The 18453-nt window shown below is 41.7% G+C and overlaps 1 protein-coding gene across 6 annotated transcripts in view; it reads left to right on the top strand.

The window, feature by feature from the left end:
- The first annotated feature begins 3684 nt into the window (after positions 1 to 3684).
- RUFY1 (RUN and FYVE domain containing 1) overlaps positions 3685 to 18453 on the top strand; it is a 31935-nt gene continuing 17166 nt past the window's right edge. For 2 of the 6 annotated variants that reach the window (XM_073355381.2, XM_073355380.2), the window contains exons 1-4: positions 3685 to 3977; positions 15390 to 15563; positions 15948 to 16065; positions 17186 to 17287. In XM_073355381.2, the coding sequence (XP_073211482.2) occupies positions 3707 to 3977; positions 15390 to 15563; positions 15948 to 16065; positions 17186 to 17287 (665 nt within the window). In that variant the 5' untranslated portion in view covers positions 3685 to 3706. Of the gene's footprint in view, positions 3978 to 13065; positions 13286 to 14018; positions 14100 to 15389; positions 15564 to 15947; positions 16066 to 17185; positions 17288 to 18453 lie in introns of those variants that run through there. The other 4 variants (XM_073355385.2, XM_073355383.2, XM_073355386.2 and 1 more) reach the window with 4 other exon arrangements.

Here is an 18453-nt window from a genome sequence, read left to right as displayed (position 1 = left end):
CGTATTCTGCTGCTTACCTTTCTTCGCTGTGTCAGGATCCTGAACTTGACCAACTCATGGTCACTGCCTCCCAGATTCCCATCCACTTTTGCTTCCCCTACTAATTCTTCCCGGTTTGTGAGCAGCAGGTCAAGAAAAGCTCTCCCCCTAGTTGGCTCCTCCAGCACTTGCACCCAGAAATTGTCCCCTACATTTTCCAAAAACTTCCTGGATTGTCAGTGCACGGCTGTAGTGCTCTCCCAGCAGATATCAGGATGATTAAAGTTGCCCATGAGAACCAGAGCATGCAATCTAGTAGCTTCTGCAAGTTGCCGGAAGAAAGCCTCATCCAATCCCCCTGGTCCGGTGGTCTATAGCAGACTCCCACCACTACATCACTCTTTGCAAAAAGAAAAGGAGTACTTGTGGCACCTTAGAGACTAACATACTCCTTTTCTTTTTGCAAAGACAGACTAACACGACTGTTACTCTGAAACCTGTCATTACATCACTCTTGTTGCTCATACTTCTAAACTTAATCCAGAGACACTCAGGTTTTTCTGCAGTTTCATACCGGAGCTCTGAGCAGTCATACTGCTCCCTTACATACAGTGCTACTCCCCCACCTTTGAAGTCTATGGGGCCCTTGCCATGCTGTCAATTGTAGGACTAGGGCCTATATAACTATTACAAAACAACTGTCCTTTGTTCTAGTTTCCATAAAAAACAAATAGGCATTGTGTCAAATACCATTTCATCCCACTAGATGGAGTGCAAAACATATGGTTTTAGAGTAGCAGCCTTGTTAGTCTGTATCCGCAAAAAGAAAAGGAGGACTTGTGGCACCTTAGAGACTAACATTTATTTGAGCATAAGCTTCTGTGAACTACAGCACACTGCATCGGATGCATTCAGTGGAAAATACAGATTTATATACACAGAGAACATGAAACAATGGCTGTTACCATACACACTGTAACGAGAGTGATCAGGAAAGGTGAGCTATTACCAGCAGGAGAGCGGGGGGGAGGGGGGGGCAGGAGAGAAAACCTTTTGTAGTGATAATCAAGGTGGGCCATTTCCAGCAGTTGACAAGAATGTCTGAGGAACAGCGGGGGGGGGGGGAATAAACATGGGGAAATAGTTTTACTTTGTGTAATGACCCATCCACTCCCAGTCTTTATTCAAGCCTAATTTAATGGTGTCCAGTTTGCAAATTAATTCCAATTCAGCAGTCTCTTGTTGGAGTCTGTTTTTGAAATTTTTTTGTTGAAGAATTGCCACTCTTAGGTCTGTAATGGAGTGACCAAAGAGATTGAAGTGTTCTCCGACTGGTTTTTGGATGTTATAATTCTTGACGTCTGATTTGTGTCCATTTATTCTTTTACATAGAGACTGTCCAGTTTCGCCAATGTACATGGTGGAGGGGTACTGCTGGCACATGATGGCATATATCACATTGGTTGATGTGCAGGTGAACAAGCCTCTGATAGTGTGGCTGATGTGATTAGACCCTATGATGGTGTCCCCTGAACTGATATGTGGATACAGTTGGCAATGGGCTTTGTTGCAAGGATAGGTTCCTGGGTTAGTGGTTCTGTTGTGTGGTGTGTGATTGCTAGTGAGTATTTGCTTCAGGTTGGGGGGCTGTCTGTAAGCAAGGACCGGCCTGTCTCCCAAGATCTGTGAGAGTGATGGGTCATCCTTCAGCATAGGTTGTAGATCCTTGATGATGTGTTGGAGAGGTCTTAGTTGGGGGCTGAAGGTGAAGGCTCGTGGCGTTCTGTTGTTTTCTTTGTTGGGCCTGTCCTGTAGTTGGTAACTTCTGGGTACTCTTCTGGCTCTGTCAATCTGTTTCTTCACTTCAGCAGGTGGGTATTGTAGTTGTAAGAACGCTTGATAGAGATCTTGTAGGTGTTTGCTCCAACCCCTCAGATAGAGACAAATGCGGTTGTATCGTAGAGCTTGGCTGTAGACAATGGATCGTGTGGTGTGGTCTGGATGAAAGCTGGTTGTATATAAACATATGGTTGTAGCTCTGCTGCTGAGCAGTTAAAGCCTATATTCTGTTTGAATAAATCCTGAGTGAATAAGAGATTTCAGCCTTCAGAGGTTCTACTATTCTTCGCAGGCACTTAAAAGTTGCCCTCTGTTTTGTGGAGAATAAGTTAACTGTGGAATTTTACACTGCCTGAGAATACTTGAGAGTAGAACAGTAGTTTAAATAGAAAATGTTAGGAAGATACAGATTTGGGGCCAGACTGTGTTCCCCACATCTACATACATATCTCTCTCCCTCTTCCACATGAAAGGCGAGGTTCATCCACCACTATGGCACCATATTCCCCACTCTTGGAAGCACCTGTGCAGGGGTTGAGCCCTAGAGGGAGAAGATACATTGTTTCACCAATACCACAGGCCATCCACCCTAGCATGCCACACACAGGGTCAGTGAACAGAAACTCAGGCTTCTCCCCTCAAATCCCTTTAACAGATTTCCCTGGGACAAAGGGGCCTCAGTCTGGCCTCAAACTTTCTAATTTACAGAAGTTAACCAGCTCAAAAAGACACTCTCCTTCACAGCAGAGCATGATGACCAGCTTCTTTCCTTTCCCCCACTGTTATCAGTCTTGTCTAAAGTTATCTATTAAGTATGCTGTACATACATTCTCTCAAAGGAACTTCTGTAACTCTGTACAGCACCTCTGTACTGCAATCAAATAAAAATATTTGAGAGTAGAAACTATACATAAATAAACAAAAGAGGAGGGACTTGTAGTCTAAAGATGTTTCTTCTGCTACCAAGTTTGTTGGTAACAAGATGTCCCAAATTACCTCCTTGTCCTCTTAGCCTCCACCAAACAAAATATTTCCTAGGTCTAGCCAACAAAAAAAGCCAGTTTAGAAACAGGTGAGCCAACCATGCTTAATACAAGTTTAAACAAGCTGTAGTCGCAACTATGTTATATAGTTGCTGGACAGAAACCTGCATGTTACAGCCATGTTAAGGCACCCTACGTTAATCTATAGATACCTGGTAAGGTTACATTTTTCTAACCAGGAGTAGATTGGCTAATTCCCCAACATGATTATAACATATCCTTTTTGTCCACCCAGGCATGTCGTAATGTGTCTAAGCTGCAGCCATGTTTCCCAACTCTGCTTAAATATGGCTATTTTTGTAGTGTAGATGGTGCAGGGGAGCATACTTCACTTTCAAAAACTTATAATAAATCTCTATCAATCCTCTTCTCCAGGTTATGATGGTCCAGTTTTAGGCAGGACAATCCAGTCTCAAAACGTCGTATGTGTTTGTAAATTCTGCAAAATCTGTGACTTTCATATACTCTGGCAAAATGCTAACTTAAAATATTGTGTAGAAATGCAGAGGATTCATTTGTTTTTTCAGATTGCTACAAATAACAATTGGAAATAATACAAAAGGACATTCACTGCACAATACCTAAAGGGATATCGTTTGTTGTAATTAATCAGTAACCAGAAAATATATAGCTGTGTGTATAATTTGAAGCATGCAAGGCAAAATGTCCACAATCACAGGGGTTTCGGTATCTGACATGTTTGCTCATGCAAGTGGTTGTTGTTCGATCACTCAGAGCACACCTTTTATTTCATATAACTCCTACCAACTACAAGTTGGAAGACGGGGCAGAGAGTTTCTGCTTAACTCGATTGCTCATGACTAGTGTCATATGACATTTTAAAGATGGCTGAAGGAGAGAGTTGCAATGCATCTGCTGTGGAACGGAAAGAGGATTTTGAAATCATTGACAGAAACCTGATTCCTAATATAACTGAGCTCAAAAATGAAGGGAAAGAGAAAACTGTTGAAGAATCAGGATGGTCTGCTCCCATCTTTTCACTGGCCAAGAAAGCTTCAGAAAACTTAGCAGTGAGCTATGGCAACGCTCTGAAGTCTGCAGCTTTGGTAGGACTCGTACCCAAACCAGTCAGCAATGACAACACAGCAAAAACAAGTATGGTTATGTTTATTCAGTAAACTTTCTTATACCCTGTACAAATAAGTTAGTTATAGCCTGCAAGTGGCATGTTTTAGTGTCAGATACATTATTATTATTTTGCATTTATTAAAAACCTATCTCCTGTGGATACTGTAATGATTTCTACAAAGTACTTATGAATCCAGAGAACAAATCTCAGCAAACTTTTACATTATCAGGGAAAGCATAACTTTTTGATATTTTGGGGAGGCTAGCTTTTAATTTTTGTGCATTACATTTTTATTTCCCAGAAAAGTTCAGCTTAGATGTAGCATGACTGCATCAGTATCTAGAATGGTCTCTTTATTTATTTATAGGTGGGCTGACTGGGACAAGGAAACTATATATTGTTTACCAGTCATATGACTTTCACAGTCTCTCTGACACACACATAGTAATGAAACATCAGGAAGCAATTGTGCAACAGAGTTCTAATATTGAATAACAAGATATTAAACTATTCAGTTTCTCTTAAGAATCTTTTTCTACATGATAAATAATTTTATTAGCAAACATTTATGGATGTCCTTTTAGGAGCTTAAATCTGCTTAATTAGTATAATCCTGGCCCCACTGAATCTATGGGAGTTTTGCCATTGATTTCAGCAGGGTTAGGATGTCACCTTCTATGTAGTGTGTATTGCTGCATACATTAGCTAAAGTGTTTCTGGTAAGTCTTCCAAAAAAAAATGCCAGATAAATGACTAAATGGAACATCAACTTGAAGGAGACTAAATAGTGCCAGGCATGGGGGAGAAAGACAGGACATGAAGGCTCTGTCTACATCCTCTAATGGGGCTGGCCCCTCTTTTATGCACGAGTTCTATATTGAGGTATCAGATTCTGAAGTTACCCTATCATTGCATGTCATGGTCTATTGTACTTACTGAAACCTCTATCCCCAGGTGAGCTGACATAGCACAGTTCAGGTCCCACCTAAAGGCAAACGTTTTATTGACAAACAACCAGACAGGAAAGGATTGCTAGAAAAGGAAACAAGGGAAAAGGAAGAGAAAAGCAGAAGAGGAAACATGGGAGGAGGGACAAGGAGAGAGAGAAATCTGGAATGAACAGTGCAAAAGTTATTGGGTCTGATCAAAATATTCTGAAGTAGTTCGATTTCATGTTACACATTAACTACTTCCACAAAGATCAGGAGCTGGGAGTCTTACAACAAAGGCATTTCTCAGACTTTAATAGGTGCCTAATGAAGATTCTACAAAAAAAATAGCAAGAATAAGAATAATAGTTTCTGTGTAGCAGCAACAAGATACTCAGTGCTGTAGCTCACGAAAGCTTATGCTCAAATAAATTTGTTAGTCTCTAAGGTGCCAGAAGTACGCCTTTCCTCAATGCTCTCAGTGTGTGTGTATGTCCATGAAGATATAATACAGGAGTGATTTGCATGTGGAAAACTAATAATTAAATGTCTACTTCTAATCAGCAAATAAATCTCAGTATATCATAATGTCAAGCCACTAGACCTGGACTCAGATTGCACCCTCCAAGAGAAGGAAAAGGAATTCCCCTCCGCCCAACCCCGCATCATTCCACTGGGAGGAGCTTGGTGTGAGTTTGCCCCTCTCACTCCAACCCATGTGGTATAGGGTGCATGGCCTGGCTAGAACACTTGTAGTTCCTGGAGGGGAGACCACAGAAGACTAAGACCATTTCAATGGCAGTTGCATGTTCCTGCAGCAGCTCTTGCCTCTTCTACACCCCTTTTGGTTCCTGGCAGTGTGGCTGCAATGAAGCGGCCTTTGAATTCTACCCCACCCTCACAGCCCACAAAGAGGATTTCCCCACTGAGATGGGAGCTCCATGGCAAAAAGAATAAATCCCCAGGCTGTATTGTAAATTATTCTGAATTTCCACAGGGCCAGACGGGAGATGATATGCATTCCTGCCCCCATTTTACCCACCACCACCATTCCAGCCTTTCCCAACCTATGTGGAGCGCCCTTCACAAGATATAGTGGAGGAGAAGGGAAGTGAATGGTGCTGCAGAGGTGGCAGAGCAATTTTCCCAGTGGAAAGGGGAGAGCCATATATTATGATTTCCTCTGCTCCCAAATCTGGACATGCACACCCTCCAAACACACATAGTATAGTGTGTTCCTGACTGAATTCCTTCATAACCCTGGAAAAGTCACTTAGAAACATCAACTTGAAATCTAATCATTTTCAAAATATGAGTTAAGTGATTTCAGGCAGTACAGCTGCCCCTATGTTATAGCTTTATAATCACATTTAGCTTTTTTTTAAATATCTTCCCTTCCCTTTCAGTGTGCACAGAGGGAACTGACTATACGGGGGAAACAGTGAACATGAACACACAAAGTTCTGTCAAGTGCACAGTAAACTGAAAAACAGACTAGAATTTTCCTCTAGTTTTTCAATAATAATCAGATTTTACTTGCAAAAATAACAGACAACACTGAAAGTTGAATGTCCCTCTAACCTCCCCATGCCTCAGTTTCCCCATCTGTATAATAGTGATAATACACACATACCTTAGTAAAGCACTTGGAGAGCCTCTGAGAGGCATAAAGGATTGTAAATAAACAAAAAACAATCAAAGCTATAAAATATATTCCTTTGATGCATGTATATGATCCCATGCATATTAAGTGAATTGCTGTATGTTTGTGTAGTTATTAAAATTGTATATGCCACTACTAGAGAGCACTGTAATGAAATTAAAGGGATGCCTCCATAGTATTAAAGTGTGGCAGCCCTACAACTCCTGTAAATTCAGCCACACACATTTGAGATCTTCACAGATTTGCTGCATGAAGAGCAAGTACCCATGATTAATTTGGCAATATACAAAGATGTGACATTTTTAAATGTCACTGCATTTTCAGCTGGAAAACTGGGTGAGGTCTGAAGGAAACTCATATCCTTGTACATGAGTGCTATAAGTCTTGCCAATAAAATGGAGGAACTGGAATTACTGATGCAGAAGGTCAAACCAGACATTATAGGGACTACAGAAACACTGTGAAATAGCACTTATGATTGAAGTAAAAGTACTGAAGGATATATGCTGTTTAGGAGAGTCAGAAATAAAGGTAAAGGTGGTGGGGTAGCTTTGTACATCAATGATCTGGTAAACTATAAAGAACTACTAAGTGATAGTATGAACAAAACTGAATCTATTTGGGTCAAAATCATTAGAGAAGGATCATGAAAGACGTTCTGTTGGGATAGTGTTAGGGTCTGTTGTAAAACCCCAGGGTTGGACTGGGATATGGAAAGTGTATAGAAATATTACCACATCTGAGGCTGAACAAAAAAATAGAGCTGAATGCACCTAAAATACTGAAAGAATTGGCATAGGAGATTGCTAATCGGATAACAAGGATTTTTAATAATTCTGTCTATTCGGGGATAGTACCATATGACTGTAAAATAGCTAAAGCCATATGTATATTTAAGAAAGTGGGGCGGGAAGTGATCCAGGCAATTACAGACAGGTTAATCTGATCTCAGTAGTACGCAAGGTTTTAGAACAAATTGTGAAGGAAAGAGTAATTAAATTCATGGATGTTATACAACATTTTACCAAAAGTAGACAGTGCCACAACTAATCTGATTTCCTTTTTGAGAAGTGACCTTGTGGGGGGGGGTTGCCTTCATCTGTTGCATGGGGTGTGGGCTACTTGCCAGGATCAACTGGGTATATCTGAATCAGTTCCCTGCCTTTGCAGAGGCCCTGGGCATTTGTACACCTCAGTCCCTCCTAGTGTTTCCCTGTGGCACATAATAGATTAGTTTCCTGTGAGCTGTAAATACTTCAGTCTAATTTTGGGTGTTGGTGGCCTGTGATATACAGATTAGACAAGATGATCTGATAGTTCCTTCTGACCTTAAATTCTATGACTCCTTGCTTTTGTGGGATTCTTTGGTAATTAACTCTTATTTTAATCTAGTTTTTGTTTCCTTTTTTAAAAAATGTCCTATTGTGGATCTTAAATTGTGTAAATTATGTATTTTGATATCTATTGGTTTGTTTAGTAAACTGGGTATTTTGTAGTTGCATCAAATTACTTACCTCACACAATGAGCCAAGTGAATTCCATTGTCATGATGTGAGGCAAATAGTCTGCTTTTTTATGCCATCCTGATGATATTTAGAACATGCAAATAAATAGAAAGCACAGTAATTAATTTACTGTAGTAACTACTAAGCATTTAGGTTTGTCCTCCAGTGACCTTCGGCCAATGGAGTTTCTCACTTACACCAGTTCTGAATTTGGCCATCTGTTAATGGTTCCAGGGCCATTTATAGATAGATCAGAAGGGGCAGGAGGCAATAGACTAGATATTTTGATACTTCAGAAGTGCAAAGAACAATATTGCAATTGAACAATATTCAAATTTTCTCTTGCAATGTGTATTTGGGTTTATTTATAAAGCCCTAAAAAGAGAAGTTTACTGGTATGTTACTCAACTCCAGTGTAACTAACATTTGATAATTGTACAGCAATAGACCTCAGTCCCAAGGTGGGTTATTTGTTTCATTACATTGTTGTGAGGGAATGTACTTTCATCTTAAACTCCCTCTTTCTCAGTCATTCCAAACTTTTAAAAATATTTTGGTCAGAAACTTTTCACTTTGACTAAACCCAAAGTCAGACTACAAAAGACTGAAGCAAAATCTGTTCTGGCTGCTTTTGCTATGCTAAACAAGGGGATGGGATACCTTTATGTTGGATTTTTTTTTCCTTATCCAGTGTAACTCAAACAGCTCAAGTTTAAAACTTCAAACAAAACGAGAACTATTAATTCATAAGTACCTCTAAATATGTGTAGTATATGTAAATTATTCTATGCTCCATTCTGGCTATAACCCAATCGTGCTATCCTGTGTGTTTTCTGTTTGAGACAAGGCTGGATGAGGTAGTTTATCTTTTATTGGGCCAACTTCTGTTAGTCACTCCAAGCAGGTTCCTGTTTATTTTGGTACATTCTCTCTGTTACAGCGCTATACAAACTGGCACTCTGTAAATATTACAGATGGGGCTGGTAGCACTGCCTATAGTTAAGGTTGCCCAGCACTTCCCATTATAAGACTCTGTTTTCAATTGCTTGTAACTTTGCCAAACTTTAATCATTTGGGTTGAAATTTCCCATGCCAGGTCTCTGCTTCAGGCTGAAACATTTTGGAGGAACTTAAGCGAAAATGGTTCATCCATTTTGGAGAACATGATCAGGGAAAAAACAGGGGCTTATAGTCCATGGTTAAAAAAAAAAAATTATAAATCTCTGCGAAGCCCTAGCATTCCCATCCATGGGAGCAAGCCCTCGAAATCTGACCCTTATTCTGGTGTCAGGGATATACTTTTTGCTGTCCCCCTGAAAAACTGCCCAAACTTGATTAATTACAAGCCTTTGAAAAATCACAATTCACACATGGTCAAAGACTTGTAAGAGTTTGGCAGATAAATTCTCCAAAGATTCTATCTGCAGAGAGTATGCTACAGCCAAGCCAGCAGGTCTGATCAGGATTTTCCCTCCAATCACTCCTCATGGCTACTGTGACGCCAAATACAAATATGGAGAGCCACCATGAGACTTTCTCCTGTGCTCTCAATGCCCCCATGTTGACACCCAGGCAGAGGAGGAGGAAGCTGCCTGAATCCAATGCAAAGAGAACAAGAACCAGACTTTTGGGTGGTGGGGGGGGGGAGGAGGAGGAGAGAGAGAGCAGGGAGATTGACTGGTTTAGCAGGATGCATGCCTTGTTCATTGCACAGCATGAACCTGCTCTGGAGAGGAATCAGGGTTGTGTGCAGTGAAGGAGACTTGTCTGTACGTCCCCTGCCTCATTTGTTGCAGAAGCTGCACAGTATGTAGTGAATGAGGAAGGGATTGCAAGAAGAAAAATGATGCTTTCATTGTTAAGAAAATTGAAAGTTGCCCTGAATAACTAGATTCTACTCCTGCCTCTGCCATGGAGTTCCTATGCAATGCTGGGCAAGTCATTTCAATCAGATTTCTTTCAGAGGTGGTCACTAATTGTGTCCCTCATTTTCTTGGTTTCCAACTTGAGATACTGGGATCTGATCTGCAGAAGTGCAGAGCACTCACAGCTGCAACTGACGTCAATGGGAGCTGTGTTTGAACATATAAAACGTTACCATTCGCTAAGTACTCTAAAAAATCGGGCAAATTGGGCCCTGAAATTAGTGGACTCTTTCTTGGCCTCAGCTCCCCATTTGTGAAATGAGGGTGATAATACCACCTCACTTCACAGAAGCGTTTTGAATATAAATTCGTGAATCAGAGAATCATAGGACTGAAGAGACCTCGAGTGGTCATCTAGTCCAGTTGCCTGCACTCATGGCAGGACTTTGCTTGAGAAGCACTGGTCTAGATAATACTATCTGATGTGGGGGACTGGCAATTCTTTTCCCCAGTGTGCGCGCAGACCGGCAGCCGATGGCTCGTGGACCGGAACCGGTCCGCGGACCACCACTTTGAGTAGCACTGATCTAGACCATCCCTGACAGGTCTAACCTGCTTTTAAAAATCTGCAGTGATGGAGATTCCATAACCTCCCTAGGCAATTTATTCCAGTGCTTAACTACCTTGACAGTATGAAGTTTTTCCCTAATGTCCAACTTAAACTGCCCTTTGCTGCAATTTAAGTCCATTGCTTCTTGTCCTATCCTCAGAAGTTAAGGAGAACAATTTTTCTTCCTCCTCCTTGTAACAACCTTTTATGTACTTGAAAAATTATATGTCCCCTCTGTCGTCTTTTCTCCAGACAAAACAATCCCAATTTTTTTCAATCTTCCCTCACAGGTCATGTTTTCTAGACCTTTAAACATTTTTGTTGCTCTTCTCTTGCTTTTCTCCAATTTGTCCACATCTTCCCTGAAATGTGGCACCCAGAACTGGACACAATACTCCAGTTGAGGCCTAATCAACTCAGAGTAGAGCAGAAGAATTACTTATAGTGTCTTGCTTAGAACACTCCTGCTAATACATCTCTGTTTTTTTTGCAAGAGTGAAACATTATTGACTAATATTTAGCTTGTGATTGTGATCCACCATGACCCCCAGATCTCTTTCTGCAGTACTCCTTCTAGGCAATCATTTCCCATTTTGTAAATGTGCAACTGACTATTCCTTGTCTGTGAAGCACTCTGATACCCAGGATCAGATTAACCCATTACTGGGCCATAGGCAAACATGCACTTCTGGGTCCTTACCTTATAACATGAACAACAAACAGCTGTACAGTACACTCACCATGGCCAGGCTGGCAATGCTGTGGATCTACCAGACCATCTGCTTATCCTCGAGCTTCTTGGGGCACTGCTCACCATGACGGTGGAGCAGCCAGGCCCAATTTGAGTGAGTAGCATTGCAACCTGGGGAATAGGGTCCCAACACCACTCACTCAAATTTGGCCCGGCTGCCCCCTCCATCACGATGCAGAGGCGGCTGGGCCAAACCTGAGGCTGTCTACACTACCGCAGTAAGTCGACCTACGCTATGCAACTCCAGCTACGTGAATAACCTAGCTGGAGTCGACATACCTTAGGTCGAGTTATTGCAGGGGGTTGACGGGAGATTTTCTTCCATCAACTTACCTTACTCTTCTCATCGGGGCGGGGGGGAAGTAGAGTACAGGAGTCGACTGCGGAGCGATCTGCAGTCAATTTGGCATGTCTTTACTCAACCCACTAAATTGACCGTCAGTGGATCGATCTCAGAGCGTGGATCCCTGCTGTAGTATAGACCTGCCCTGAGTGGCACTTTGACCCTGTATGTAAGGTTGCAAATTTGACCCCATTTTGGGCTCCCCCATGAATCTGGGCCTAGTTTGCCTATGCATTAATTTGGCCCTGCCAATACTATAGTGATGAGTATTATAGAATGCCTGTGAGGAAACGAATTCTGTATTCACAGCAGAGTTTGAATAGTGTGCAGTAAACAAGGCACAGGACCACACAATGAGGCTAAAACAAAATATTGAATAGCTGCTCATTCAGTGAGCACCATCTGTACTGTGCACTGAATGAGGCAGGACTCCTATGGAAACAACAGGTGTGATCATGTAATATAACTGGACTGTATCACAATGCATATGCACAAGAGGGTCAACTTATGGTTGCACAGGCAACTGTATTTCTGGCATTTCCTAGCTCTTGAATGCTTGACTTTACAACCTTCATGTTCCTTTAAATATAATTTTTATCATGTGTATATACAGACACACAAATATTAACTGGAGGTTTTTCTAAACACAGAAGCTGCACTGGCTTAACTTAAATAATGTTTAAAACAATTTAGTTAAATTTATGCAAACCCCAACACAGACACTTTGATATCAGTTGAAAAGTGACTTATTTGTTTAACTTGCATTAAGTTGCAGGTGCAACTTAGTCAATATGTCAGGTTTAAATCTATTTAAAGTGCCTATGCACAAAGCTGCACCGCCTTACCTAAATCCATTTAAAATTACACTTTTAGCTAAACGAATGCAACTTTAGATGTAGACCAGGTCTTAGAGTTAGAGTTGCAAAAGTATATTTCCTTTTAATAAAAACTCAGATCTAGGAAATCATCCCAACAACTTCAATATAAATACATTACTATTGAAACATAACACCTAAACAAAGCCATTAATTCCTCAGCTCCACAATCAACTTTCTTTTCACTTCTATTGTGCAACCAGACACTATGTATGCATCAGATTCCTAAAAACCACACACAAGTTTACCTGCAATCTCAGCAAGATTAATCCTATATTCTTCCTATATTCTTCCTATGATTATAGGAATAGAATTCTATTCTTCCTATGAATATAGGAATTAATCCTATATATCTGAAATCTGTTACCTAAAAATATCTGACATCAGAGTTCAGCATGTGCGTTTGAGTGTGTGATTTTGAGGAATTTGATGCATGCATTGTGCTGCCTGTTGGGAAGGAGTGTGTTGTGATTCATCGGCATGTGCGTAGTATTATTTCAATGGTAATAATAAGAGCTGCTCCTGTGAGCTGAGGTGGATCTGGTTGTTGATGCCTTAAATGGATTTCCTATTTTTAGATTTGCTCTGAGCATTTTAGATGTGGCATAAACAATAATCCTCCTCACCACTGTGATGTCTGTTATCACGAAGTACCACATGTGAGGTTGTTTTGTCCACGCTGACAAGAGCAAGGGTGTTGCAGGCTGAGGAATGAAGGAAGGAGACTGCGGCAGATAGGCAGCTGCACGCTCCTGGGAATGAGGTGTCACTGCTGGAAGTCGGGATGTGGCAGGTAGGTACCGCTCCCACATGAATCAGGTGTGGGAGGGGACTTAATGGGGGTGTAGGCAGCACCCCCATTGGGATCAGGAGGGGGACTATTAGGAGAGATAGGAGTAGGCAGCGCCCCCACTCACGCACTGGATAAGGAAGGGCTAGTACAGGAGTAGGCAGCATCCCACACACCTAAGAGAGGGAGGACTAATGGGAGAGATGGGGTAGGCAGCCCCCCCGACAGTGAGTCAAGGGCTAGCGGGGGTAGGCAGCGTCCTCCCACCCACCGACCGCATGAGGGGGAGTTAATGGAGCGATGGGGGTTTTTTAGCGTCCCCCCGCACTGGAACCGGGGAGCGCAGCGGGAGGTTTTGTCGCTGCAGGTCGAGCTGTGAAACGGTCGCGTGACCTAGACGGACAGTGGCTTACTGGAGGCGAGGGGAGGGGCAGGCCTCCCTCACACGTACCAGCAGCCCCGTCTAAGATGGCGGCTGTCTCCTCCCGCCCCTCTCGTTCTCCCTGTGCTAACTCGCGAGAGTCCCCGGCGCGAGCCCTCCTTTGGGTGGTTTCTATATCCAGTCTCTCAGCTCCCTCGGTCCTCTCTTTCGAGCCAATGAGGATCGAGGAGGGCAGGTAGCGAAGGCTCTCGCACCCAATGGGAACGTGCGAGGGGACTGTCTGAACGTGCAGCCAATTGGAAGCGGCGTTTGTGGCCCCTGCACCCTGATTGGCTTGGATGGGACGTTAATGATGGGCCTCCGTCGCCCAATCAGTGGCCTGTATTAGGAGCGGCGGGGCAGCTGGGTGCCTGGCAGCGCTGGAGAGGGTGAGAGGTCGGTGGGGTCTCGGCCTGGGGCCATTCCTGTGACCTCAGTCTGCTTAGGGGTTGTGGGGACAGGAGGCCACAGGGGTAGGCAAACAGGAGGTAATGGGAGAGCTCCCAAAGGGGGCAGAGTGCTGGGGAGCAGGAGATATGGGGGTCCCAGTTGGGGGAATAACGTTGGGGGCAGGGGACCATGGGGGCTCTACTGGGGGAGGATAGTGTTGGGGGCAGGGATGTAATGATGGTCTCTCCTGAGGGGAATAGTGCTAGGGGGCAGAAGGCCCTGGAGAGAATCCCCATTGGGAAGGACAAGAGGCAATTGGGTTGTGGAGCAGAGGGAACAGGAGGCTGTGGAGGGGACCCCTTCAAGTTAGGCAGAGTGCCAGTTATTTCACTTGGCTGTTTCTCTCCTAAGTTTGCAAGATGGGTATTAATTGTGGGAACCCAAGGAACCCTACTACAGGGTTACCCAGGGCATGGGGTTTCTCTTCAGACCCACTGCAAGATCTTGTCATTAGACATTCAGGGCCACAAGTTGTTTGCTTGTGTTTACAGCCAGCCCTAACTACCCCTTTGATGGAGGGATGGGAATAGGATGAAGTTGCATCTGAAGAAGTGGGTTTTTTACCCACAAAAGCTTATGCCTAAATAAATCTGTTAGCCTTTAAGGTGCCACTGAACTCCTCATTGTTTTTGTGGATACAGACTAACAGGCTACCCCTCTGATATAGGATGAAGTTATTATGTAACAATGTTCCCCACTCTCTTAGTGAAGGAGTAGGATGGAGTTTCAGCATGTGTGGCTTGTTGCAATAGCTTAGGGCCTTGGGAATCAAAGTACAGTCTAGTGGAGTCAGCCTGAATCTAGACAGTGACAGAAGCACCCTTCAGTCTGGTTGTTACCCATATACCTCATAACTGTACCTCATTACAAAGTGTTTCTTGTTAGAGCTACATCTCAGTCATTTCACAGTCAACACTTTTTATTGTAAATTTTATTGTAAATTTGAATCTGATATGTTGATTCTTGAATCTGAAATCACATAATACTCCACACATGGCACCTAAATTAACCTCTGGTCGGTCAGTCAGTCAGTATTCTTCCTATGAATAGATTTTCTTTCTGCTGTGCCTTTATGTTTTATGTCTAACATATATTTAAAAATACAGTGTTACACATTCAGGCCTTGGGAGGCTGAGAGTTGAAAACTATACCTGGGCACTATCTTTCTCAATGTTATCTTAAAGACAAACAAGCCTGTATGCTTTCATTCGGTTTTTTTCTCCTAAAACTTTTTAGCTGTTAAATGCCACACAATGGAAGAGCGTTCAAACTTGATGAATATGATGAAGCTCAGTATCAAAGTCTTGATCCAGTCAGCCCTGAGCCTGGGTAGGACTCTGGATTCTGACTTTCCTCCTTTGCAACAGTTCTTTGTGGTGATGGAACACTGTCTAAAGCATGGGCTAAAAGGTGAGCACCATAGTTCATTCTTAAATGAGTTTTGCTGAAATCATAGGAATGTTGAAAGGCAATAGAAATCCATTCAGATTTGCCTTAGTGTGGTTTGAGATCATATTACAATGTAAAATGTTAATATTTAAAAAAAAAATCTGTGGAGAAATATTGGGGTACAGCTAGGATCAACTACATTATCTGTTTACATTCTTATATGCTCTCTATCGGGTCTCTGTCATCTCCTGACTGAGCAATGAACTTAGTGTACATACTGAGAGCCTGTAAGATGGAGTACATTTTAAGGGTCTCTTCTTTTTATACCATTTGTGATTGTGGAGTTGAAGGAGGAAGTTTGTCATTTTCTTGCTTTTTAACACCACTGTATTTCTTCCCTTTTAGCCAAGAAGAGTTTTATTGGACAGAATAAGTCATTTTTTGGTCCTCTGGAGCTGGTGGAGAAACTTTGTCCAGAAGCATCAGATATAGCAACTAGTGTTAAAAATCTGCCAGAGTTGAAGTGAGTTGAAGACTGGGGTAATATAGTAACTTACAGTCTCTTTCTCTCTCGGTTGAGGAGATCTCATTCTCTGAGCCAGAGGACATAGTGTATAAATGCAGCACAAAGCTCTACATGTCTTTCATTACATCCGTTTTCAACACTTCTGTATCCTCACCTCAACCTTCAAAAGAACCTGTCAGGCTAAAAAAGTATATTAAAAATTCCTTACCGGTGCAAAAATACATTAAAAATTCCTAACCTTTAAACTATTCAAAATGAGAGAATTTTTAAATCATTTTTAGTGTAATTTGTCTGCTTTCTTGCTTTGTTTTTGGATGATCTAAATAGACTAGGTTCACTTCCAAATTCTTGAGCACTAGCAGAATGCTGCAATGGTTACGTTACAAACGTTACAGAAGAATATTTGTATTTAAAAGTTTTTTTTCATTGGAATTAATAATGATAGGAACTTTTCTTTTAGTCTAAGACAGTGTTTCCCAAACTTGGGACGCTGCTTGTTCAGGGAAAACCCCTAGCGGGCTGGGCCAGGCCAGTTTGTTTACCTGCTGCGTCCGCAGGTTCGGCTGATCGCGGCTCCCACTGGCTGTGGTTCGCCGCCGCAGGCCAATGGGGGCTGCAGGAAGCGATGCAAGCCGAGGGATGTGCTGGCTGCTGCTTCCCGCAGCCCCCATTGGCCTGCGGCGGCGAACCACAGCCAGTGGGAGCCGCGATCAGCCGAACCTGCGGACGCGGCAGGTAAAGAAACCGGCCTGGCCCAGCCCGCCAGGGGCTTTCCGTGAACAAGCAGTGTCCCAAGTTTGGGAAACACTGGTCTAACATATAATAAAAACTTGCGTTTGATTTGGGCCAAATTTGACCAGTGCTTCCCATTCACTTAAATACGTGATTTGTTTAATAATTTCTCTATAGATGTAAAACGACTTTTATTCTCACTTAATTTTCTTCATGGGTTTTTGTGCTCATTTTAATAAAATACTACCTCCAACTTGGTATCATTGTTATTTTTCGGGAATGTGTATTTATTAATGTTGAATTACAGAAATACTTTAAAAATTGCTTTTAAAATCTTGATTTATTGTAATTTTTGATAATGGTTTGCATCTGTATTGTATCCTAGGACAGCAGTAGGAAGAGGAAGAGCTTGGCTTTATCTTGCACTCATGCAAAAGAAACTGGCAGATTACTTGAAAGTACTATTGGACCACAAACCTTTATTAAGGTAACCATACACCCAATTTGTATTATTTTGATGATATACCATTTATATATAGAAAAGAGAAACATCTGTGCATGTTGGTTTTGAGATAAATATCCTTTGTTCCTTTCATTTTTAGGTTTCTCAGGAAGTAAAAACAATGGATGAGGTTATAGTTTAATTTTTGAAAGTGCTGGACAGCGTTCTCTGAATATAAATGAGGAAAAATTGCATGTAGTTTATTAATGAATTGAGCATTCTTTTTCAACTTTGCTGGACCTATCAAGTTTGAATTGAACTAAATAAAATATGCATATAAATTCATGGAATGAATAAATTATGTGAGCCAGTGACTTGAAATAGCAGGGAAGGTTGCCATTCAAAACTTGGGGAGAATGTAAAACTGCTGATTATTTGCAAGAGGATGCCATTATAGTTCTTCAGAATCCTGTCTGGTGATCTGACAGAGAACACACAGTTCTGTGGACTTCTTCTACTTTCTAAAGTAGTGTGGCACCCATACAATGTAGTTGTTGCTTTAAAACCTTGGAATACTATTGGAAATGTTTGTTGTTCAGCAAACCATGTATGACATACAACATCCCCTAATATGATTTAGTCTAAATTGATTAAATTAGTTACTTATTGCCAGTGCTCTCTTAATCTCCAAGTACTACTGAAACAATACATACAAAATCTTATTCTAAATACAATGGACAGTTGAGAGTTGGAGAAGTTTATTTTGCATAATCTTTATCAAGGACAATCTTTCTTTAAACAGCGATTGTAATTTTCTGTTATCTTTGATTTAGATAAAGGCTTGGTACCTCTCGAGCCCTTGAATGCCATTCTGTGATTATGTTCATACAAAACCTTACATTGCTACAGATGCTAGTGGTTGTGAATCTAAATTTAAATTTAAAAAAAAAAAAATCTAGCAACAATGGCAGTGAATTTCACAAGTTGACTGTATGCTTAGCAAACAAATATTTCCTGTTGGGGTTCTGCATTTGTTGCCTTTTGGTTTCGAAGTCTATTCTTGTTCTTGTATTACAGTATGTGATAAGGCGAGGATCCATATACATTCTACTCTTCATCTAGAGCTACCATACCACTTTATATAAATATTTTCATTAAACGGAACTTCTGCTATTGCTGATGTTGAAATCATGATGTGTGAGAATTTCCTC

Source organism: Lepidochelys kempii, chromosome 8, assembly GCF_965140285.1.
Source record: "Lepidochelys kempii isolate rLepKem1 chromosome 8, rLepKem1.hap1, whole genome shotgun sequence".
Classification (NCBI taxonomy): Eukaryota; Metazoa; Chordata; order Testudines; family Cheloniidae; genus Lepidochelys; species Lepidochelys kempii.
This window is presented reverse-complemented; position numbering and strand designations above follow the sequence as displayed.